The sequence below is a fragment of the Rattus norvegicus genome, chromosome 4, assembly GCF_036323735.1.
Source record: "Rattus norvegicus strain BN/NHsdMcwi chromosome 4, GRCr8, whole genome shotgun sequence".
NCBI lineage: Eukaryota > Metazoa > Chordata > Mammalia > Rodentia > Muridae > Rattus > Rattus norvegicus.
The window spans coordinates 44516354-44541262 of NC_086022.1; the positions used below are offsets into that span (position 1 = coordinate 44516354).

General features: G+C 37.6%; 1 protein-coding gene across 9 annotated transcripts in view; it reads left to right on the plus strand.

Moving 5' to 3' along the window:
* Positions 1-24909, plus strand: part of Foxp2 (forkhead box P2) — a 577853-nt gene that overhangs the window by 416506 nt on the left and 136438 nt on the right. For all 9 annotated transcript variants that reach the window (XM_063286479.1, XM_008762718.4, XM_063286477.1 and 6 more), the window contains one exon: positions 4186-4275. In XM_063286479.1, coding sequence (XP_063142549.1) covers positions 4186-4275 — 90 coding nt within the window. The remainder of the gene's footprint in view (positions 1-4185; positions 4276-24909) is intronic.

Consider the following 24909-nt stretch of genomic DNA (forward strand, 5'->3'; position numbering starts at 1 on the left):
GCCCAGCAGTTCCCAAAGCTTTTCACCTTAATTTTCACAGTGACCTATTCAGCAGAATTATGGTTTTTTGAGACTCACCACAACATGAAGTTCATACCATGTGAGACTAGTGACTCGCCTGAACTTTGCTCCTCTTTCACAAGTTTAGCTTACTTAAAATTGCGCAATAATAGTTAGAGTTGATATTTTCTATAAATATTTTAGAGAACAAAATGCACTCGGTTCTAGAAAATGTGCTTTCTTACACCTTTGCTACTACCAAAAGTGTAAATTGAATCTTCGAATAAATATTTTTATTCTTTTCTAAAAATATTTGCTATTATTCCGTTTTGAGCGTATCCTATCTTTAGTCCCTCTAGCCTTACTAATAACTGTTAAGGAAGGCACACCCTTAATTCAAATCCAATGTGTTTTTGGAACTCAAACCCAATCTGGCTCCCTTCTCAATCTCTCTTACTCATTCAAACAAGGCTCAGTCTTTATTAAAAAAACTTTGTAAACAGCCCTTGGGTTTCTGTTCTAAATTAATTCTGGAAAAAGAAAAGCATATGAAACTAGATGGATCTCAAACTTCATGAGGATAACTGGCATTTACCTTCTCTAATCATCAATATAAAACCAGCAAGCCATTTTCAAATTAATAATTTTTGTAATGCAACATGGTACCTTATATTGATGAAAGTGTTTTACTTCATAACCTTTCATCCTTCGAACAGTGACAATAATAAATCACAAGGGTGAAGTGAGTCTCTGAGCACTTATTTATTGAAACGCAGTCCTAAAGTGTTACCTAGAATATTGGGGATAAAAACACTATACGATCTGTGTGACTAGAGTGTAAACCGCCTGGGATTTCTACTTGGGAGGGGGTGGTTAAGGTGTGCTTGAATGCTTGGGGTATTTTCTTTGTTGGATTGTTTGGTTGGGGTTTTTTTTGGTTTGGTTGGTTGGTCTGTTCTTTCATGATTTATGTTTATCACGGCAATTGGTACTTCTCCAGGAAAGAATGTTGGACTAGGCCAGTGACTCTTACTTTTCCTAACCACTCAAGTACTTTTAAGATACTCTAAATGTATGTGAAATACAAAGAAGTTAGAAGGCATGTTTTAATCAGCTACCCTGTGAGCTGTTATTACTACTCCCATACCAGGAAAGAAGGCATACGCATTTGTCTAGTCAGACCTTCACGAGCACAGGTTCTAATACAGAGCTGTCTAGTATTTTTCTGTAGCCACTGGTGATCGCATGTCCTACTGGTTAATTTTGGGTGTTGAGATGAAGGAACACCATTCGGGAAAAACCAGAAACGTGGGCAGAGTGAGCAAACCTTGAGCTGAAGAACCAGGCAAATGACTGAGCTCTCCCCCTGTCTTGACACTTTAATTCTCTGACTGGGAAATTGATCCTTCAGTTACTTGTCCCGAAAATGAGAAACCAAGTTTTGACATAGTCCATGATTTTATCTGGCTCTAGAATTTTAAAATTGTGTTAGTATCGACTGACCAGGTGAACAGGATATTATAAAGGTGTCAGTGGAGTAGGTAAGAACTAGAACATTATTGATTAATAAGTATGCCTTTTTTGTGATCAGTATATTAACTTGAATATTCAAGTAGAAAAGGATTATAATGTCTTTCCTCTAAGTTCTGAAAAGTATGGCTTTGCCATCTTTACAAGTGGAAATGATTTATCATGATATCTGGTGTTTTCTTTTCCTCACAATTTTGTTCATTGTTCATTAAAGATTGATTTCTTTGACAGAAGAGAGATACTGAGAGACACTGGAATGCATGCTGTTCCAGAGGGAGAGTGACCTCGAATCAAGCATTCATAAATAGCGTGTGGCCTTAAAGCAAATGACAACTCTAGACCTTATTGTTTGCCCATTTGTCAAAATGAGGGCTTTATATTTCCCTATTTCTAAAATTCCTTTTAGTACACATCACTGCTATTCCAAGACTCTGAATAGTGTTTATTAGAACAGTTCAAGTAAAACAGCATTTCATACAAACATGCATATTCTCTCTCTCTCTCTCTCTCTCTCTCTCTCTTTCTCTGTCTCCCTCTCTCCCTCTCTCCCTCTCTCTCTCTTTCTCTCTCTCCTCATTCTCTTTCCTCTCTCTCTGTCTCTGTCTCTCTCTCTGTCTCCCTCTCTCCCTCTCTCCCTCTCTCCCTCTCTCTCTCTTTCTCTCTCTCCTCATTCTCTTTCCTCTCTCTCTGTCTCTGTCTCTGTCTCTGTCTCTCTCTCTCTCTCTCTCTCTCTCACACACACACACACACATTCACACACATATGCATATGAGAGAGAGAGAAAGAAAGAGAGAGAGAAAGAGAGAGAGAGAAAGAGAGAGAGAGAGATCTCAAAGGGGAAAATATGAGGAAAGTAATTGTTTTATTGGTCTTTCTGAAGATTTGCATAGGCATAATTCAAGCCGCATCATGGTAATATCAATTTGAAAGTTGACTCTTACGGTTAATTTCAAGGGTCACAAGTAAAAGGGGAAATGTAAAGTATTTACAATATCGAATGGAGGTTTCCAGTGAGTTTTATGGTAATAAAGTAGCCATGGAATTAATTTTTGTTTTATCCTCACATTGAACCACATCACGAAATGCCTGAATTCCCTGGCTCGTGCATCCTCAGTAATACTTAGTCTGACTTGTAATTATTTAAAAAGTTTTTTTTTAACACACATGCACAAAAGGAAAAATTATCACCAAGTGCAAGTGTGCTTCACAACGCCAAAGCAGCGCTTGACAGAGGTGCTAGACCCTGAGATGGGAAGACAAATGCGTGTTGTTGGGAGAGGGTGCTGGTACGTACAGCTTGTTTACCTTGGCCTCGGTGTCTGGCTGCCTTCTTAGAAAACTTGCTTGGAGCCAGACTGTAGCAGCCCTTTCTCTGTCTTTTCATAATTGATCAGGGGATGACTGCCTTCCCTGAGGGTTAAGACGTGGCAACTTTTTCTGTTTGCTCAGCATCTCAATGCAGTAGTTCAAACATTGTTCACACCAGCTGGCAGTGTAAAGCCATATGCACATCGTGTCAAAGCAACTGTTGTCATGGATACTGGAAACTCACTCAAAAGCCAGATCATTGATTCCAATCAAAATTGTACTTTTTTATCAGCTGAGAATCTTAATTATTATAGGAGAATATTGATCCGTGTTTCCTGACAATGAAAGAAAAAACATCTTGTATTCTAAAACAGTGTCTAAAAATGTCAGACAATGACTTAGTTTCCTATATCAAAAATTGTCATCGCTGCTGTGGATGGAACTCAGTTGTCAAAAATTAATTTTTAAATTGGAGCTTTCAAAAACTTTTTTGAAAATATGAGTTTAGTATTCTAACTCTTTAAGTAATGTGCATTACATTTTGATTCCTGCCACCAGTTTGTATAAGTTTATAAATCCCACTCTGTCCCTTCTGTAGGGAAAGAAATGCTGATGTTACTTTCTTGTGTTAGGTTTTGTTTTTTTTTTTTTTTCTGAGTTTGTAAAAAAACACAAAAATAAAGGAAAACATCTTGTGTTTTGGTTGGTACTCTGTCATACACAGAAACAAACCTGATTGGCTGAGTGCTAATCTCTTTGTTCTCTGATTTTGCTAAGGATGCAAATGAAACCCACTCAATTTTATTTGGCATTAAAACTGCACTTTATTTTGTCAAAGGAGAGGGTTTTTTTCCCCTTGAATTGTAAGTACAAAGAAAAAAAGTGTTTTTAATCTTAGTGGAAATCCTTATTAATTCACTTTCAAGATAATCTGATGTTGATTTGTCAAATTTAATTACAGCTTCCGGTAACACTTGAAGTCCACTGCTTTTGCTTCAAAATCGTAATATGAAAATGCAAATTGAATGATAATTTGAAAGGGAGTGGGCATTTTAGGAACACTCAGCCACAAGTTCAGTGGAAATGAGGTTGTTGATGTAGTTCATGATTTTCTCTTCTTGAAGCACTTTCAACAAATTAGATTTATGTCCTGCAGGACTACATGCATCTGCACAATTTAAAATAAATGTGTATACATATGTTTTGTGGATTTTTTTTACATACCAAGAGAAAAAAATAATTATGTAAAAAGGGTGAAGGTCCTCACTTCTATTAAGTAAAAACATCTCACAATCTATTTCACATTTTAAGAAGTATTTAGCTATATTTTTTCCTTTTTCCTTTTAGGCTCTCCAGGCAGCGAGGCAACTTCTGTTACAGCAGCAAACAAGTGGATTGAAATCTCCTAAAAGCAGTGATAAACAGAGGCCACTGCAGGTTGGTAAAGCATGCCTGTCCTTGAGTTCTGCTTTTCATTCTGTCATAACAATAATGACAGATTGCAAAACATGTTACATTTATATACGTGATTCGTGCATTTGCACGTACTGGTCCTATTAGTTCTATAGGAAAATTAATGGGGTCTCTGCAAAGAGGACTTCACAAATAATATTAGCAGAGATTTCAAAAAGCTTTCAAGTTCATTCCTTCCAAAATGTTACATAGGAATGTTACATATAGACATAACATATTTTGTGTGAATTCCTGCTTGGACTTTACTGGGATCTCATCCACGAAGAGGTGACAAAGCAAAGTCGTGGTGAAATGGAGTGGAAGGAAACAAAGCAATCTTAGGCGGCCCTCTGCAGTAGTATCCAAGAAATAAAATGCAGAAATCTTCCCTGATTGAAACAACATTCTGGGAGTTTACCAAGGACCTGTTACTATTGCTACAGTTATAGTAACCTGCTCTGAAGCTTGTTGTCCTAACTTCTTGTATTGTCCTGTGAAACTGGTAGATGTATTTATGCAAAAGGACGTGAGTGTTGCCTAAATATAGCCACTGTGTTTGTGTACAGTCTTCTTAACCAAGACTTATAGCACATTTCCTTGGGGGATATTGCTTTGAAGTATTTTCTCGAGTTGTCTAGTAGGTAGAATGTGGGCTTGGATAGACATTTCTCACAATGTTTCTCTGAGTTTTTGAAAAACGTAAGCAATACTGTCTCCCGAATCATTTGTTTTATATAAGTGTGTGTCTAATACGGCAAGCTTAATTGCTGGTTCACTAGTTATTTTGTGTAGCTTTTCTAGACAAATATTCTCTTTTCATGGCTTGCCTATTTTCATATTTATGTGTATTCACAGAATTTAGGGTCTAAGTCTTACGTAACTGTATTCTGAAGCTTAGCTTCTATTGAAGAAAATTATAGGCTGCTGAGTCATGTAAAAAAATTCTTGTTAACAAAAATAAATAAACAAATTCATAGACAGAGTTGTGATGAAAATAAAGTTTTTTTGGCACAAAGTCCTTTGTTGCAGAAGGAGAATGATAAGAGTAGAGGAAACTCAACAAAACTCAAGGGCCACATCTCTGCAAAGATTGGAAAAGCAAAAACTTGTAGAATTTAATATTCCTTTCAGCATTTTCTCTTTAAAATAATCCCATAGGATTTTGTTTTAATTAATGAGGAATTCTGTGGAGGACTTTTCCTTACCAACAGACACTACCATAGTTATCTGTGTCCGTGAGACCCTCCTGATCTTAACAAAACAGGGTAATTCTATACAACAGAAGTCATACGACACAGCAAGGGAAGCATAGACCTTTACTGTCGCTTCAGGGTAGTTTTTCACTTTCTTTTTGGGGAAAAACTGATTTGATGTGAGCAACATAAGTCAAGGATTGAAGAAAGTTATTGTTTTGAAAATCAGACAATGGGTTGGGGATTTAGCTCAGTGGTAGAGCGCTTGTCTAGCAAGTGCAAGGCCCTGGGTTTGGTCCCCAGCTCCGGAAAAAAAAATCAGACAATAATATTACCTAATTTTTAATTTATATTTCTTCACAATATAGAGGATTTGCAGTTGCCTCTTCCTCTTCAAAGATCATACAATGGATGCTTCTTTCTTGCTGGCTGTCAGGGTGTCTATGGAACCAACAGCTTAGGGTTTTGTTGTTGTTTTTGTTGTTGTTTGTTTGTTTTCTTTTTTCTTTATTCTGTTGTTAAACTACATGTCAATATTTGATATTTCTATTAACCAAAATAAATATAATTTTTATTTAAATTATTCATACGTACAATGTAATGTAGGAGGCTCTGAATTAAGAATGTGTTCATGTGTCAACTGTTAGATAAATCAATTTGAGCAGAAATTCTCAATTTCCTTGGTTGAGCATGAGAGATTGTTTTAAAAAAGCATCATAAATATTCTTCAGCAACTGCAGTTGCTAAACATACTGGAGATTCTCCGTTGTCACCTGTATTCTGTGTTTAATGATTATGTTAGTCTTAACACTGCTCCATTGTATAGATGATAAGACCATAGTGCTTTAGTATCATACGAAGCTTAATGGGATCATGCTAAATGTCAGGAATGAGAAGTTATTTTTTTTGTGAATGACAAATTAGAAATAATGAAGTCTTCCTTTTCCTCCAAAATATGCACCGTAATTAATACAATGTGGAACTGAAATTTTAATATTTCATGGTACTTGATAAGCTTAGCAGGTGTAGACATAAAAAGATTGTACTATAAGTCTAATCAAAACCTAGCTGTGTTCCACATTAGCTTAGACATCTATTTTTAAACAGAGATATTAATCAATGCTTAACCTGGTCTCTGCAAATACTATTAGCATGAATTGTATTTGTTTTTAAAACTGGAATATATTTGCTAGAATTTTTAATCATGTGATATGAAATTAATATTTTAAAGTGTCTTTATATGGCTTCTTCATAGTCTTTCTCCTAGCAACTCAGAGCTTAGCAAAACTTTTCTTCATATAGTTGGTATGTATGTAATACATTTTCAATTTCTGAACGTGAATGTTAATTGAGACTGCCCAGCAACACTTGCAAGGTACATATTGATCTCACAGGTAACACAGCTTCCTGCCTTGTCCAATGTTACGCCTTAGAGGACCAGAGCAGATACTTTATCTCATTCTTTATTTCCAAGTTTGATGTTCAAACAGATGTTTTATGAGGTTTACAATAAAATACACATCTGATAATAATACTTTGATGGCTCAAGTCACAAGAACATGACACAATAGCTTGTTCAACATTCACCCAAGTCCATAGTCTTTAAAAGTGGGGCAAGATTTGAAGTGTGGCGTATGAGTTTGTGCATTTAGATCAGTTCTCCTCCGTTTCCATTTTCCCATTTCTGTGTAAAATCTATAACGCCTGACAAGTGTTAGTCATGGCCTCAGTTTCCCTTACAAGTATCTATCTGAATATCTATATTTAAAATATGTTTGCATATTCCATTCATTATGGGGTACACCAATTAAACAGGTCTAGACAGTGAGTATATCACATACGAAACTGGGCACAGGGCACAGGGCAGCTGACATTCACCTAAGCATCACCACATGACTTTTCCTTCCATTGTCACTATGTCCCAGAAAATACTATGGTTAAGCAGCAGAAGATTGCCTCTTATTTACATGTGCCTTATTTGTTTGTGATGGGAGCACTACATGCGATATACTTCCAGTGATCCAAACTGAAAAAACCAACCAAAGTATTTAATGGTTTCTTTTTTAAGAAACTGATTTCTATGTTAAGAGAAATAAGTCCCCCCAACACACACACACATACACACACATACACCATGCATGAACCCACATGTACATTTCAAAAATCTGATATTTTATTGTTTTATATAGCACATTATCAATATCTAGCCTAAGACATTTCTACTTAGTTTAGACCTAAAAACAGGCTGCATTTGTGCTCCTGTTACATTTGCAGCCATGATACACAGACTTGTGGGTTTTCCAATAGCTGTGCAGTACAGAGACATAAATTTAAGGTAAATTGATTTGCTATCTCTGATGAGAAGTAGTATACAGCATTGTAGTCACCACTTTACTGCAGGGTCATATAGCATATAAAGTATTTGTGTTTGGTAGGTAGTTAAATTATTAATACTTTATAATTATGTCTTGAGAAAAGCAAGAGTAGAATAGTTGAAATGAAAAGTAGTGTCTTATTCTGATTCTGGCAAAATCTTATTATATAAAATTTTACTACATAATTATTATATAAATTCAAATAATTCTTTTGACTTTGCAATAATTAAGACACAAAACAAATTGGCTAAACCTAAGCTGTCATGATTAATGATATTTTTTGTTTTTATTGAAGGAAGTGATGGGCGTCTTAAGTTCTTGAATTTTTTTTAATCAGCTCATTTCAAAGACCAAAGCATCTGCTCACTCCCAGGACATAACCGGAAAATGCTTCGGAATAAAATCTCATGTGTTGGCAAATTATTGTTTCAGTGAAATATTGACCAACATCCAAGGACCTATGACTGACAATAATATTATAAACTGCATGATCACTACATAAAAATTATAATCCAGTGTAATTTAACATCATTTACCACTTGTTCTTATCCCTCTAATCAAAAAATGGTAAAAATTAAGATCAGCAGCCAAAAAGGCATGTGGCAATCAATTACTCAGTGATTCATGTTCTGTATCAAGTTTCAGGACTAAAGTAGAAGTACTATAATTAAAATTATTAATGTACTCTGGGGCAAATACTAACTTCTATTGGACCAGAACTAGGCATGGCTAAGTATGCTTTAGAAAATGACAAAATTCTACCCATGTATTAATAAAACAGGCAATTGAACATTTTAAACATTGGTTCTATTTGTAAGAATTTGACATGTTTTTCTACAAACAGTATTATGTGAAAATTTTCATATGGATTTTGGTAAAGCGATATATTGTGAAAAGATAACATGAAAATAACCTTAAATAAAATTTCTTTGCTATACCTTTCTCTCTACACAATATGCAATAGCCAGGTACATTACTTCTAAATCATGAAATAATGATGTTTAATGTACGCACAGTGTAGACAATGTCTTCTGTTGTCTTGATTCCCATTCTAGTACAAAACATTTCTTAAAGGTTGCATAAAAAGGCTTATATAAATTAAAACTGCACTTTAACTAGCATGATGCTTCCTCTGGTGGCCAGAGCTTGAAAGTGACCTCCTGTGGGAACATACCTGGGATAGCTAGCCTATCACATCTAAGTGCATTTGCCCTGGAAACAACTTCACCAAAGTCATCTCACAGCATGGATAAGAGCAGGCTTCTATCTTGATCTGTCTTGAACCTTCTGAGTCTGGTCACTTGATCTTTCGGATCCCATTAACTCTTCTCATAAGTAGAAATTAAAACTGTATAGAATGAAAAGAATACTGCACATCATTTGTAGCAAGTCCTTAGATACCAAATCAATAATTTGTTGCCATTAAAATAGATTCTAGAACCATGCTATCTAATTCACATCTGGGACTATTTACCAAAGTACATTTTTTTGCCATTCAGCAATAAATTTTAACTATTCCCAACTATTATAATGGACTTAAAAGTTATTCAAAGTTAGAAAAAAACTACTGTGAATATTTAAGGATTGCTAAGGAATGTCCTTTGTTACAGATTACCCTGGTTTGTATGCTTCACATTCATGGAATATTGACTATAGTTAATGTTTTTCTCTCCCACTAGACTTTCCTGTAACATGAAAGGCAGTCTAGCTAACACTGATTGTTAATGTTGACAGTCATGCTTACTGCAGACTGTTATCTTGAGAGGATGTAGAATCACCTAGCAGACAGGACATCATGACTACCTTTGAGGGATTATTTAGATTAAGGTAGCCTCTGAACCTACTTGTGAGGAATTGTAAGGATTAGATAAGTGAAAAAACAAACCCTAAAACCTAGGTAGTGTCATTTCCTGGGAATAGAACTAGATTGTAAATAAAAGAAAAAGGCATATAAATGCAAACTAGTATTCATGTTCTCAACTTCCTACATTCCCAACAATATGACCATCCTCCTCAACCACTGTCTTACTCTACCATGATGGGGTATGGCCTTAAACTGTGAATCAAAACAAATGTTTCTTCCTCAATCAGTTCTCCTCAGAGTGCTTTATCACAGCAAGAGGGAAAGTTACCAGCATAGGAACCATGAATTTCCTGCTCAAGTCCAGTGTCTGACTCAGGTCCTGCATAAAAGACTTCAATAACCGTGGGGTAAAATCATTCCTGAACAGGCGATTGTCACTTGTGAGATTGAACTTGGGCAAAGAGAAGGAACCTTTCATTCCTTCAGTATGGGTTGAATGAGTATCTAGTTGCCAGGTCTCAGAAACGTTTGATGCAGATCACAGTATATTAAGAGTCATATCCAAAATACTAGATTTTAGGTCAGAGTGGTACAAAAATTTGAAAAAGGAAAATTTCAAAGTATTTGAAAAGGGAAATTAACACTTCAGGCTGCTTGATCAAACAAGGGTTTATAAAAACTTTCCTTTATGACTATAAAAAAAAGTGAAGGTTGGATCATTATAAGTCTGTGGTTGAGTTTTCCTGGAATACGCAAGATCTCAGTTCAATACCTGGCACTGCGCGTGCGCGTACACACACACACACCCACACCCACACACACACACACACACACACACACACACACACACACACACACACACACACAGTTGACTTAAAAGAAAAGTGACTCAATTATTAAAGGAAGGGCATTTTTGATGGGGAAAATTTTAATGGATACCATCAAAAATGTAGAAAGAGAAAATTATCAGACCTGTTTAGCCAAAAAAATAGATAGTAATTTCTGAGTAGCATTGAGATGCCATAACAAAAGAACAAGGCTAGGGTAAAAGGCTTGCTTTACTTACCTTTTGTGACTATGCCAAATGCCTATCAGAAACTATAGAAGTGGAGCTGGAGAAATGGCTCAGAGATTGAGAATGAAGCCATGCTTGCTTATCAGCATTCCCTCAGGTATCTCACAGCCACCTTGAACTTCAGATCCAGCAGATCCAAACTCTTATATAATACAATAACAACAACAACAACAACAACAACAATAATAATAATAATAATAATAATAATGATACATTTTAAAGAAACAATTAAAGTGTGGAAGCTATGGCTGGTTCAGAGTTTCAGAAAATAAAGCCCCACGTCCTTTGTTCTTGGGCAGAGCATCATGGCCTCAAAAGTATGTTGCAGAGGAAATTGTTCACATTATGTCTCTCCAAAAAGTATATAACAGGGAGAGTGGAGTTATAATCAAGGAAAGGAAGCTAAAACAAATTAACTTGGAACTTCAATTGTTAACTAAGGTCAGGGAATATAGAATATTTTAAAGACAGGACTTGTCTTGAGTGTCAAAGTATAACAATAAAAGCCAGAACTTTTGTGTTTAAACACTGTTTAGTTAAATTAGATGTTGGTGTTTTAATCCTTGCATTTAATTCTTACCATTAGCAAGATTCATATAGGCAATAATGGATGGGAACATCACACTTGCAATCTAATGTTCCAGGAAAATAGAGAATTAATAAGATGCACTTCTACTTCTCAATTTACTACAAAAGAAAATGTATGTGGCGTAAATTAAAGGTGGAAGAAAATTACTTTCTCAGAGGTCAGGGTTTCTCCTTCCTTAACTACCCAGGTACTTGTATCTCTCTGTAATCTGTTAGGATTTTAAGTACATATTCCCTGGACTTCTCTACCTTAACTAAAGTGAAAGGAAGGACAGAATAAAACACTAATATTGTTATGGGACCTCTCCATAGGATTTAAGTCTTAGGCTTTGAATTTTATCTTAAGATACTTGGTAGTGTTGTAAAAGCTCAACTGAATGACAGCATGGCGCACTGTCTGAGCCCATGATTAAAGACAAAAAGCAAAATTATTTAGAACTTGGCTTCCATTTAAGGCTGCGTTTCCTCTGTGGACTCTATTCTTATCTATCAGCCTGTGTTCTACATTGCACTTAAGTTTCCTAAACACCAGCCTGCTGTTTCGTTTTCTCTGTTGTATTCTTTCCTCCTTTGCTACGTGTTCGTCGTAAAATCTTCTCTGTTTCTTGGATCTCATAGGAAAGAGAAAATTTGTGATTAATTCTAACTTGAACCTAAAGGATATTCTAGTCATAATTTTATCCATGTATGATAAAACTGTGTTGATTCTCACAACCCAGTATCCAATGTTTCATTTTTAAATTTTTTTGCTTGAAAAGGAGTTTTCTTAGCAATTTAAGTTGTAGTTTTAGTACGCAAGCAACACTGTTCTTGCTTCTCTCTATGGCTTAGAAGAACCTAGAACCCAAATAAGTTTTATAATACGAGACATATGCCCTGAATAAAATTTATAAAGCTTACAGATCACTACAATGGTGTGATCATTTGCTAAGCCCTTTAGTAATCCCTCCAAACCTTCAAAATGAATAAACATGCTATAATTTCTCGGGACAGTTTTATTAATGGCCAGTTTGCCTAAGTGCATCTTTTGCCGTAGTGATTGTATCTGTTTTAATAACACTGGATTTGATAACATGGCCTATAAAATTTCAAACAAATGGGTAATGAATTGTTCTTTCAAATTACCTAAGTCAGTTTACCTTAATGTGAAAATCATATAAGCTCACTGTGAGAATGTAGCTTGAGTTTTAGGGTAAATTATGATTAGACACTCAGGTGTTTTGCCCAAAAGCATTTAAAATATTGTGATATCGTGGGTTTTCTTTTTTTTTTTAAAAAAATGGTATTCTTTGATTGAATGAGAAGCCGTTAAAGAGAAACAATTATAATAGACCCTTGACATTCTTGAGGTGTATATCCTAAGATCATCAGGAATTTGGAAAGTCAAGAAATTATCATTTCAGAACTTTCTGGTGAGGTGTGTAGCCTTAGTTCAAAATACTGTTCTCTGTCTCAAGAAAAGCACCATGGCTCTATGAAACATATAACACAGCAGATTTACAGTATTCCATACTTCTTTCCACATTGCTTATCTCAAATACACATGCAAATCCAAAGCTGTATGAATATCTTATGCTTAACCGAACCATGAAATCTATGTAGAATAGACAGCAGCATCCGTGAGAACAAATACAGAGAAGTATAAGATTTAGGTCATCTGTATGAAAGAAAGACCAGCAGATAAGACCATCTAGCTTCTAGGCATGCTTGGATATTTCTTGACTAGAGGAATTACATAAGAATGAGACACAGGTGCTCTGGACTCCTGGGCAGATGATATGGGTTCTCAACAGCTAGAAAATTAAAGGCTCTGGTCTACTGGATCTTAACGATGCTTCATCAATCAAGAATCCCCAATAAGCAAGTCCCCCGGACTTCGTTGACATAGTATATAGATTTAAGAGTCTTTACTATCTTTCTTCATTCTTAAGTATAAATATTAACTAACTTTTATAGATGACTTTTACATGCTGAATTGTCTTAAAGACACAGGGTAAGACAGTGACTTAAGAGAGAAGAGACCTCGCAGAAGGCCAATAGAAGAGTGGAGCCTTTGTTTCCATAACCACCAGTTACTGACTAGTTTCGCTTTAGGGCTCATCTTCGAGGACTCAATCCTTTCAGATAGAAAGCCTCTGTTTAGACTCAGAATTCAACTGAAAGTCTGCAATCAATCACATTCAGCTTTGACTAACGACATTTAGGGTTTCATTTCTATTTATTTATTTATTTATTTATTTATTTATTTATTTATTTATTAGGGTTTGTCATTGGGCAAATGACAATAGGCCATGTCTATTCATATAGTTTTATTGCAGTCCACATAGAACCTGTTTAGCTGAGTGATTAAGCATCTGAATACCGCAGGATTCCTTTGCATGCTATACAAATTCTTACACTTAGGATGCTAACACTTCCATTGCTGTAAAAGCTGCCACCTTGACATCCTCTACTCCTGGTGCTACTGCACTTCCCTAAGTGACAAACCAAGGAACACAGGGAGAAATAATACGATGTGCTGACATGGCGAAATCTGCTGTATCAGAGTTAAATCCTTACATAGACTATAGCTACAAAAACACAAATGACATGTTTGCCTACTCTCTTTTCTTTTTCATAGAGGCCAATCATGGAATAAACATAGAAAGCATTAATTCATAACGAATCTGCACAGAATTGTCATTTGCCAAGCCAATTGTCATTAAGAGGTTTCCCTTTATTCCTGGGCTCATAATTTTCATCATCAATAACTGTGCTAACTTACTAAAGAATGTTAGAGAATGTTTATGACAATAGATTTAAGACCTAAAAAAACTGTTTAAAATCTTTTTTTAAAAAAATAGGGAATGAGCGAACATGTTCCAGCTCAGTGGGGATGGAGAGGGGGGTTGGAGGGGGATCAAAAATCAAGATGTCTGAAAGTTTCCAGGAAATCCCTTAGTAGTTGGTCTGATGCTAAGTGTCAGAAACATGAACTTCATTTCTCTCTCTAATGGGAAAATGTTCCTCCGTACTAAAAACTGTTGAACTTGAATTCTAGCAACATACTGTGTCAGAAATATCATCTTTTGTTTATCTTTGGTTTTGTTTCATTTTGTCACAGAGCCCAGACTGGCTTTGAACTTGCTATTTAGCCAACGATGATCTTGAGTCCCGATTCTCCTCCCTCCCCCTCCCAGATGCTAGGACTGCAGGCCTGTGCCACGATGCTTGGGTTTCATGGTAGTAGATATTGAACGTAGGGATCCACCTATGCTTGCAAACACTCTACAGTCTGAGCTACCCCAGTCATCGGATTGCTTTCTAACCAGACAAATATACTGCACTTCTGATATCCCAACTTCCCTCCCAATTCATCAGCAGTAGCCATGTTGCTCATTTTATGTATTTCCTTTTGAAATGGGAGCTAAAGATAAAGTAGCCCTACTCGGCCTTCTTGAGATGCCACTCCCTCATAAATTACTTTTAAAATCATTTCTGACAATACTATCTGCTTCTTTTTGTACTAGTATAGCATCTCACATGAAATTATCAGTGATGGACATATTTCCTATTATATTGAGAAATAAGTAAATAAATAATCAAATAATACATAAATAAATAAATTTACCCCAAAGGCTTCAGCTAATATCCCAGTGGAAACACTGAATAAAAAAACTCACTTCTTCAAAAGTGTAGTCTGCTTCAATGCCCCAGATAGCCTGTCCTTGTCTTTTCCTGTTTAATACTTATGAAATAACCCGAGACATTCACTTCTTCAAACTTTGATTCATGTCTCCGTGCAACTAACCTTTTCCTGCAATTTTTAAATATCTGTTGGTAACTAGGCTATGAATTTATCTTTACCCTACTAACACACAGACACAGACACAGACACAGACAGAGACACAGACACACACACACACACACACACACATACACACACACACACACACACACACACACACACACACACACACACACACACATCTCTTTTCTTTTATTCTTGTTTCCATACAACTGAATTATAGCTACTATAATCTCCTTAAGGCCCAGGTTGCCGTGTTCACATTTCATTTTCCAATGCCTGCAATGCCTGAATGTAGGTTTTGCATAAACCTCTCAGGCCCCTCTTTTCTCTTAGGTTCTATTGTATCTTTCCAACTGTCTACAGAAGCAACTCAACCCAGATTAACATGTTTCTGACTCAAATTATTTATCTTTCCCTGTCATGCTCAGTGTTTCTATCAGCTTTTCCTGATCTTATCCTACAGACTCTAATCATTAATCCCTTCTAATCTGATAGTGTCATATCCTCTGCTAGGATCACATGAAAATTCCCCACTATACCATCTCAGCATAAGACACGGGGCATGACACATGGCTTAATACTATTTATCAAAGCATACTATTTACACATTTGCAAATATTCATATTTTACATGCTATGCACTTTGCAAGGTCCCATGAACTATATGAATATTAACATCTGTTTTACTTCCTTTCCTGATTCTCCACCAGCTTGGAAGATCATTACCATTGCTTAGATCCCAAAAGCTTTCACATAGTTCGGAACCCCTACTCCCTGGAATCTTCATTGGGCAACCTATGCTAATGTCTGTTTCCAAAGTAGGTATCATACTGGCACCATTGCAAATATTCTAGTTACCATGACACATCGGACCAAGTTTCACTACAGAAACTTGACATATTTTTTGCAACTTGTTGCCAGATTCTAAGTCCCTGGAGGTCAGAGACTTCATTTTGTCCATGCTTGTAACTTCACCCAACAAAATAGTCAATGCGTGGTGGATGCTAAATAAGTCTAGAGTACTTGAATCACATTGTCCAAACTGAACCATCTTTTCTCTATCAGAATTGATTCAGGCCATCCCATTCAAATGTCTACTTATCAGCTTGCCATTTTTGTAGACGTTTGCAAGCTGTCTGACTCCCCTAAGATTATGGGCTCCAGCCACACTGCCCAGTTCCTCACAGATCATTAATAGATTTTTGTCTTTGTTCCATTAGACAAAATAACACCGCTAAGGATTTGTTTCCCTGAGATTCTTTCTCCTTAACCATTATGACATTTGAGTTTCATGTCACCTAAATATTTTGTTCACAGGGAGGCTTTACTATTATTTTAGTGCAATACACTGCTTCATCTGTTAGCATGGCCTTGATTTCCATCCTCACAAAGTACCAAGGAAACTTCTATATGATATGAAAAACAAGAATTCTGCCTAATAAAGTGACATTGGAAATGTTTAGAACAGCCCATGATACATAAAGATATATCAAATGTTAGGAACTTGTATCTACACTCAACAAGATCGGTCATTCCAAAATTCATGGTTTAATCCTATTAAAATTTCAATCAATTATTTTGAGTATTTTTTACTGGAGAATTATCTGCATTTGCTGTGAAGACACCAGCTGCTCTAGCCAGGAATACGGTCTACGCTGAGGCTGACAGACAGGCAGGCAATGCAGAGCTGGCTCAGGCCTAAGCTGACTAGAACAGGTTCTTGGGAATGGCAGGAAGCCAGGTCCAGATACGGGGACTAGGATGATGAATGAGAAAAGACGAAGGACATCAAGAGCCACATAGATGACTGTCCCCTTTCACCAAACAACTTTCACAGGAGCCACCAGCCTGAACCACTCCCTGTGAACACTTTTGCGGGCTATGGGGCTGATTATTTTTACAGAGTCACTTTGTCACAGTAAACCTAGTTGGAGTTCTTAAAGAAGAGTTAGAGAGGCAAAAATAGATTATGGGAAAGACACCCAGCAACTTATGCACTGTTTACCAAACCACCTAGTACTCTTTTAACAGGTCCTCCAGCTATGTGAAGAAGAAAAAATGTATAAGGTGAGATACTTTAGTGAAAAGGGATTTCATTTTATTTTTGATTGAGATTTAAGCAACAACAACACGGCTGGCAGGTACTAACATAATTGAAATTCAGTGGGTCTTAGGGGGTTTGTGTTGATAATTTTAATCGCAATTTAAAAACAATTACATACTGTGTGTACGGTCATAAGGCAATGGCTCCTCCCTCTAGAAGCACCTCTGATGTGTGCATGATAGTGAGTCATCCTGCTAGAGCATAAATGAGACAAGCACTGAGTGACGCGTTAGCAGAATTTGCAAGCAGAGACGCAGGTGTATTCCAAGGGTAAGTGGTGTAAACACTCATTGGAGCTGAACTTTGAACTTTTCATTTTTAATGTCCATATTATCACTAGAAAACTGAAAATCTCAATATTTCCCCAACTATCCAAATAATAAGAGACACATTCCATGAGTGCCCCTTGTTCCCCAGGGCAATGCATGTTGTGAAGAACTTTAGGAGGAAAAGAGAAATTCATGGAGTATACAAATGAATACTCACCTCCCCCTCACCCCACATCCTTTGAAAGCCCAGGTTCCTAGGAAGTTCTAGCTTCCACGTTTGTTCCTGTTATCTGCAACCTCATTCCCACCCCAACCACAAGTCGATCGACATTCTCCCTGTTTCCCTCTAGAAATCTAAGAGTCAGAACACTTAAGGATTCCCCAAGTCCCCATGATCTAGTTTCAGTTGTATGACTGACTCCACAGCCTCTTTGTCCCCACAGCCTTCTCAGGAGGGTATCTGTAACGAAAATTAGCCTGCCATCTGTGTCCTGAGCCCTCCTTCATCTGTGACAACAGGGAGACAAAGACTTTGCCACTTGACATAATATTTATTGCGTGCTGTTGGGTAAATATTGAGGCTGAAATTAAATGCACTTAGTCTATCTTTTTCATTAGAGTCATGAGTTATGTCCTAGAAATGCAGGGTATGACAGGCTCTGTTTCAAATTGTGAAAACCTTCCTAAACCAAAACATTCATGCACGCATTTAGTAAGTGTTGATCAAGCCAACTCTCTATCTCTTCATTCATTTTCTCTGAAAAAGATGCTCCCCCCCCCACACACACACACATACACCACCTCCCTCCTTCCTTCTGTACCTCTTTCTTTCTGTTGCCTAGTTGCTTCTCATATGGCGCTCTTCTCTTCTATTGCACTGGAAAAAAACACAAACAATAATCAACCCATTCCTTAATCCTCTTTCGGGCACCATTTTGTGACATCTTTTTAAAATCCTGGAACATCAAACTCAATCCATGAAATACGAAAACATACAAATAAACCTAACCCCAGGACTCTTGCATATTTTCTGATTATCATGCCGGTGCCCTTAGTCTTAGGCACCAGAAGATGTTAAAAGCAAAGTGCACTACAGTCACGTTTCTCATGGAGCATTCATAGAAGGTTACTCAATTCTGGAATGTACCCTCCCATCACTCCCGTCACTACAGGGTCAAAATGCATTAATACGTGCCATGCTACGACAAATTTTTAAATAAACACTTGTTCTAAAATGAACTGATAGTCAATGACATATTTTAAATGATTAAGTAAGGAACCGTGTGGATTTATTTACTATTCCACTATTCCCATTCAATAAATTCAACACTACTGGACTAGCGTTCTCTCTCTCTCTCTCTCTCTCTCTCTCTCTCTCTCTCTCACACACACACACAAACACACACACACACACACACACACACACACACATACACACACTCACCTTCACATATTTTGATTGCTTTTGCCAAAATACATTTATTTAATGAAATGAAGGTTCGGGAGTAATGTAGTAGTAAATTAGAAATTCTTCCCTGTAGATATGATTAAAAATTATTATCTTGCTCTAATAAATAAAAAAAAAACACCAGACTAAAACAAAGCATCATAATAGTGTACTGAGCAATTTACAACATTTCCATGTATTGAAATTACATTTCCATCAGCCTATTAAAAATACAAAAATGTGACTAAATGCCCCTGTGTGTGAGACACTTCTCTAGGAAGACACCAGGTACCAAGAGAATTCAAAGATGTTCTTCTCCTCAGGGAGTTGACACTCTGGCTAGATAAAATTCAGGATAATAACTAGTCTTTTAAGCCATTTTAAACAAAACTTAGAGTTTAAGGTATTCTTGACAGTTATGGCTTTTAAAATGTGTTCTGGGGAGTAATTGGGATCCTCTTTTCTGTATGTCGTGAGTCAGCCATCACTTATAGACTGAACAGAATAAGGATTTCCAGGTTCTGTCTCCTGCTGCTTCCTCTGTGGCTTTCTAAAATTCGTTTGGACAGAATTCCAGAGTCTATGGCTGTTGGAGCAATCAAACAAATTTGAGGAAAGCAAATCCTGTGAAAGACATGGTGAAAAGGACCAATCTCTAACATTCTTTAGCCAGATAGACGAGGAGAGGAGAAGAAGAAAGAGTGGAAATGTACTTTAACGATGTCTTTACATTGAAGATATCAACTCCTCTGATTTAGTATAAGATAAATCAGAACACTTGGCTAGACCTAATAATGGTTAAGAGGTGGTGTATTTTTTTTTGAAGAATATTCACAACTCATAAACTTGTTATTTAAAAGCTTTCTTTCATTTCAAGATGTATTTGTTTATTTATGTGTGTGTGTGTGTGTGCGTGACACCTCCCCTCCTGTCAATCATGAACATTTCTCTCAGTACCTGATTCTAAAAAGTCATTGTCCATAATCTTTATTTTTAGCAAAATAAAATGCTGTCTTTACTGTATTAAAAAACTTTGAGCAACTTACATGTCAAAAGTTTTAACTGTACTAATGACCTAGCCTTTTCCTTCCCACTTAAAACACAAACTCTCAAACTCAGATATCTCAGTCTCATTACTTCAGGCCAAAGCACTCTGCTGCTAAATGAAATCTGTTGTTAGCATATAGCTCACCGTACGCCATCACGCATCGGAATACAGTTTCAGCCCATTATGCTCTTCATGCCCCATGACACATCAGCTTATCTGTTTAGAGTGTTTCTCTGTGTGCTCAATTATATAGGTAAGGATTTTAATGAAGAAAAATAAAATCAGGAATATTTAGAAATATAATTATATAGAGGTCAGAACTGTGAAAATTGCTTTTCTCACAATCACTATAACTTAGCTTTATTGCCTAAATTATATAGTAATAAAAATTATTTTTATACTCCTAGAGTAAGTATCCTTGATTCTTGGTAAGAAATTGCAATATTTTCTGTAATGAGAAATCGGCTTTTATAAATGTCATGATTTACTGAACACTGGTTTTCTAAACCATCTGCAGGTCCCGCTTTAGTTAGTGTGACAAGGAAAAATAGGAAAAACAAACAAACAAACCTCCATGCTGTTTACTTAAGGGCTATTGTTAATTCAGTCAGCATCTGTGAGTCACAGGAAGGGAAACTTGATGTTGACTTGGGTACACCCAAGTCTTTCCTGCAGGGATAGGTGGGAGCTCTCTCCTCAACCATGTCCTCTTCCCTGATGGCAGTTTCTAAACAGCCATGAGAGTACCCTGAAACTGTCAGCATCTGCTAATTGGTTTAATAGTTGTTATAATCTTTTACGAGCTCTTATAAAAGTGCAGCATGGGAATTCAACAGTTTAGGAGTCGCCTCTTCAGAGGTTAAAAGAACATAAACAGACTTGCTTTGTTTCTCCAGCTCTTACTAAGCTTGTTCTCCTTCATTTTTCAGGAAATAAATAACTTCCTTAGAAGGCTCTACCTTCCTATCCTATTCATGACAGAAGATTAAAGGGAGGCAGTTCTGTTGACAGATTCCATGGGTACCTCATAATCCACAAACTAAAGTCCAACTCAGTGATTTAAACAAATGAACCGGGAGAGCGCACAACAGTGATAAACTGAGTCCCTTTTGATGGTCCGGAGTGTGTGTTTGAATGCATAGGAAAACAAACTGGATTCCTTGAAATGATTAAACCTGTGCTTGTTAAATTTTGAAATGTGTGTGTTAAAAATGTTAATGGAATCTCTCTTTTTCAGCAAAAGTTATCCATGAACCTCCACAGTGGTCTGTTACAGGTGCTTTCCCTGATGTTCTGAAGTTTTTCACTCTCTGCTCTCTAGTAATCTGTAGATTCTCTAGTCACAGTCTCAATAGAGTCTTTCAAGTTCGTTTTTACTGTGACCTAAAAATTTCTACATGACTAAAACACATCCTATTTGAAGGAAAAGAAAAAAGTGACTAAAGGTGGAAATACATCGTTGACAGCCCTGTGTGATAGTGAGCTTATTCCTAGTTCATATTAACCAAATGAACAGTAGCCATGACGGCCGCACTGTTTATCACCACTTTTTAAAAGCCAGTAAACATGTAAAAAGTAAAATATCTTCAAACACTAAATGAATGCTGTACTGTCAGGAGCACCCACATACCCATTCAGATTAGTGAGATCTGAGCCGTCCTGCAGCTGCCTCAAATTAAGAACAGGTGTAGAAGACAGATTATGCAAATACTCATATTAATGTAATTGTCAAATTGGTGTGTTTACCATTGTGCTTTTAAAGAGTAGACTGTATTCCTATTTTAAATGTAAATTAGCTTCCTTCTTGAGAGCCGCTGTTGGGTAATGGAACTTAGTCCTGCTTTAGAAATGTGTACTTTCTAGTAAACTCTTTAGCACAGTTCCAATATTTGAACTTTTTACCTATCTGACCTTTTTCCTTTCATATACTTTAAACAATAATGCTGTGTTGTTCAGTGCCGTCCATAGTCACAGTGAATCTGTGAGAGCTTGCAATGGTTCTGTCACAGGACCGCAGCTCTCTTTCCTGTATCATACATAGGCTGTGAGGATTACTCTATGTGGTTTTGGTCTCATCTCTTTTGTCTTCTCTAAAGTATAAACTCATCAGAAAGCAGCCTTTGGAGAAATTGCACTGCATAACATTTTAATTCATGGAATCTAGTTACCTTGGTTATCATGACAATCTTAAATATTAGTTTTAAAATTGTAAAGCACATTTTGTGAATGTATAGGAATCGTATTCTACTGATTCCCCAACATGTCATTCTGGCCTATTGGGGTCCTTCAGTGCCAGTAAACACTGTGGCTTATTATATCCGAATGGATGGGAGGGGCTGGTGAAAATGAGGGCTGAAGCACCCAGCACCGAATGCGATGGGTCTCACATTCCTCAGGTTCCCCACTTGCTTTTCATTCACTTTTCTCCCTCTAATGGAAGGATGATCCTGAAGCATTCATTTCTCTCTTTGTGTTTGCTAATACATATTCAGAGCTCATTCTGTTTACCTGGCTGCGTGCTTTTTTTTTCTTTATGTGTTTTCATTTCACACAACAAGATGCTGAAGCTGAGCAAGGCTAACCTTCATTACCTGAGGTCGTGGAGCTGACATCCGAGCTGGGTTGTAAATTCAAGTCTGTGTACTACAAGCTATGTGCCGCTTAACCTCTCGTCACTGATCATAAGTGCTTATTTACTACCATTCACAGTTTTCATTTTTGGGGAAAACATACCAAGGAAGGACAGCAAGACGCGTATTAAACATGAATAGCGCCTTAGCGTCCTAGGAATGCTAGCTGATCTGATCGAGTGATATGACTTGAGGTGTGGTTCGGTTTTCTTTTAGCTTTATTGGCTCTTTGCAAATTTCACATTCTGTTCCCTAGTCCTACTCATCTCCCTCTCCTCTCGTACCCACCCCTATCTTGCTAACCACCTTCCACAGACAGAGAAAAAAAATCTCACAGTGGAAGCTATAATGTGTCAGTGTGCCCCACGGTGTACCCTTTCGCCCACACTTCTTTGCTTGCAAATATTCATTGCAGTAACTCTTTTGTGTGGTTTGAGGCCTCTCGCTTCTGCTACACTATCAATACTGGAACGTCTCTGGGACGTCCTTTCAGATATCCTGTTGTTGCCCTGTGTTTGGAGATTCTGTAATTTTAGATCTGAGGACTGGTCACTTCATATACTCCAACAGTTCAGTAGATGTTGGGATGGACCGGAATCTGGGCCTAGGAGGTATTTGAATTGGCCAGCCTGCTGGCTCTCCTGCCCTCCTGCCCTTCAGGCTGTCTCATCTGCAAGGCCCTGCAACTAGAACCCAGCTCTGCTGTGAAACCCAAGCGAGATGCAAGCCCCGCTTTCCGTAGTATTACAGCTGTGAGGGACGTGGCCAGGTCTCCCACTCTCATGATCCTGGGGGTTAACTCTCCTGTCTACCGTAGAAGGTGAGGGACAAGGGAGAGACAGGGGGTGTATCTTCTTCATCCATGCTACTGCAGGAGAGATGAGTGATAGGACCAGGTTTCCCACACTAGGATCCTCGGGGGCTCACCGGAAACTCCCATATGAAATATGCAGACTGTTCTCCTGAGTACTGCAGCCAGCTAGGGCTTGGATCAGCTCTTCATTCTCATGCATCTAGGACCAACTCTCCCACTATGCCCAGGTTAGGTTTAAGACCAGAGTTTCACAGCCCTCCGAAATTAACATATCAACATCTCCATGGACAGCAGCACAGACCAGAGATGTCAGCCGCAGACCCAGGCATGGCCCCCAGAAGCAACACCGGCCAGCAGCCCACCAGTCTGACGTGGCATTGTTAGCTACTTGCATCAGGCTGGTCCTCACTACCCTTGACTCTCCAGTTCTGTCTCCCTTCATTGTGCCCACATGCTTCTGTTTCTTTTTCTCTTCCTTTTTCCCCAGCACTTACTTGCTTGGCAAGGAAAGAACTGTAACTGAGACCCAACAGCAGGCAAAAGGGGAGCTAATCCGTGGGCTGCTGTTTCCTGCCCTGCAGGGATCAGAAAAAGAGTAGCAACGGCCTCTAGTCCCCTCCGTGCATCCCCAGGGGTGACCCTGATCTAGGTTGCCCCCCATACGGAGTAAAACGTGCAATAAAAGACAGGCTGGCATGCTCTGGATTGAAAACATTAATAGTATAATACAGTTTTGGTTTGATATCTAGTCGATATAGCCGAGGATCGTTATGCTTCTTTTATTGAATCAAATCCTAATCTTAAAATACAAGGCCATGGAAAAGATTATGCAATGGTGGCTAGAGTAAAGGCCCCCTCCAGTCCACAGTCTGCAAGGGTCTCTAGGGCTGATGCCTCTATGAAGAACAATACCCTAGAAAGTAAAGCAGTGAAAGGTTCGCTTCACCCTACTCTTCACTGCCTTGGATGGGTCCGATTAGACTACCGACAAATGGACTTCATGAGTTTTTTGAATAAGAACTTAAGTCTGGTTTGCTGCTTAGGGTGTCTGGCTAAGACGAGCAGCTGAAGAAACAAAAAACAAGTCACATCTTTAAATACCCTTTCAAATTGCTTTTTTTTTTTGTTCTTTTTTTCCGGAGCTGGGGACCGAACCCACGGCCTTGCGCTTCCTAGGCAAGCGCTCTACCACTGAGCTAAATCCCCAACCCCCTCAAATTGCTTTTTAAAGGGAAAAAAAATCCCCTAAACAAGTAGGATGCTGCACAGTAAATCAAACCAATGCTGTTCATTTCTTTCGCTCATTAAGTTATTTCCACTCACATTGTTTTGTAGTAACCTTATATTGAGCTCCTAATATTATTATATTAAGTGAAATTCTCACAAATTCAAGTGGTGGGGGAGGATTTGCTTAAGATATTCAATATCTACTCTCAGTCCTTGTGCATGTGAACCATACATTCATACATTCTTGAATAATGGA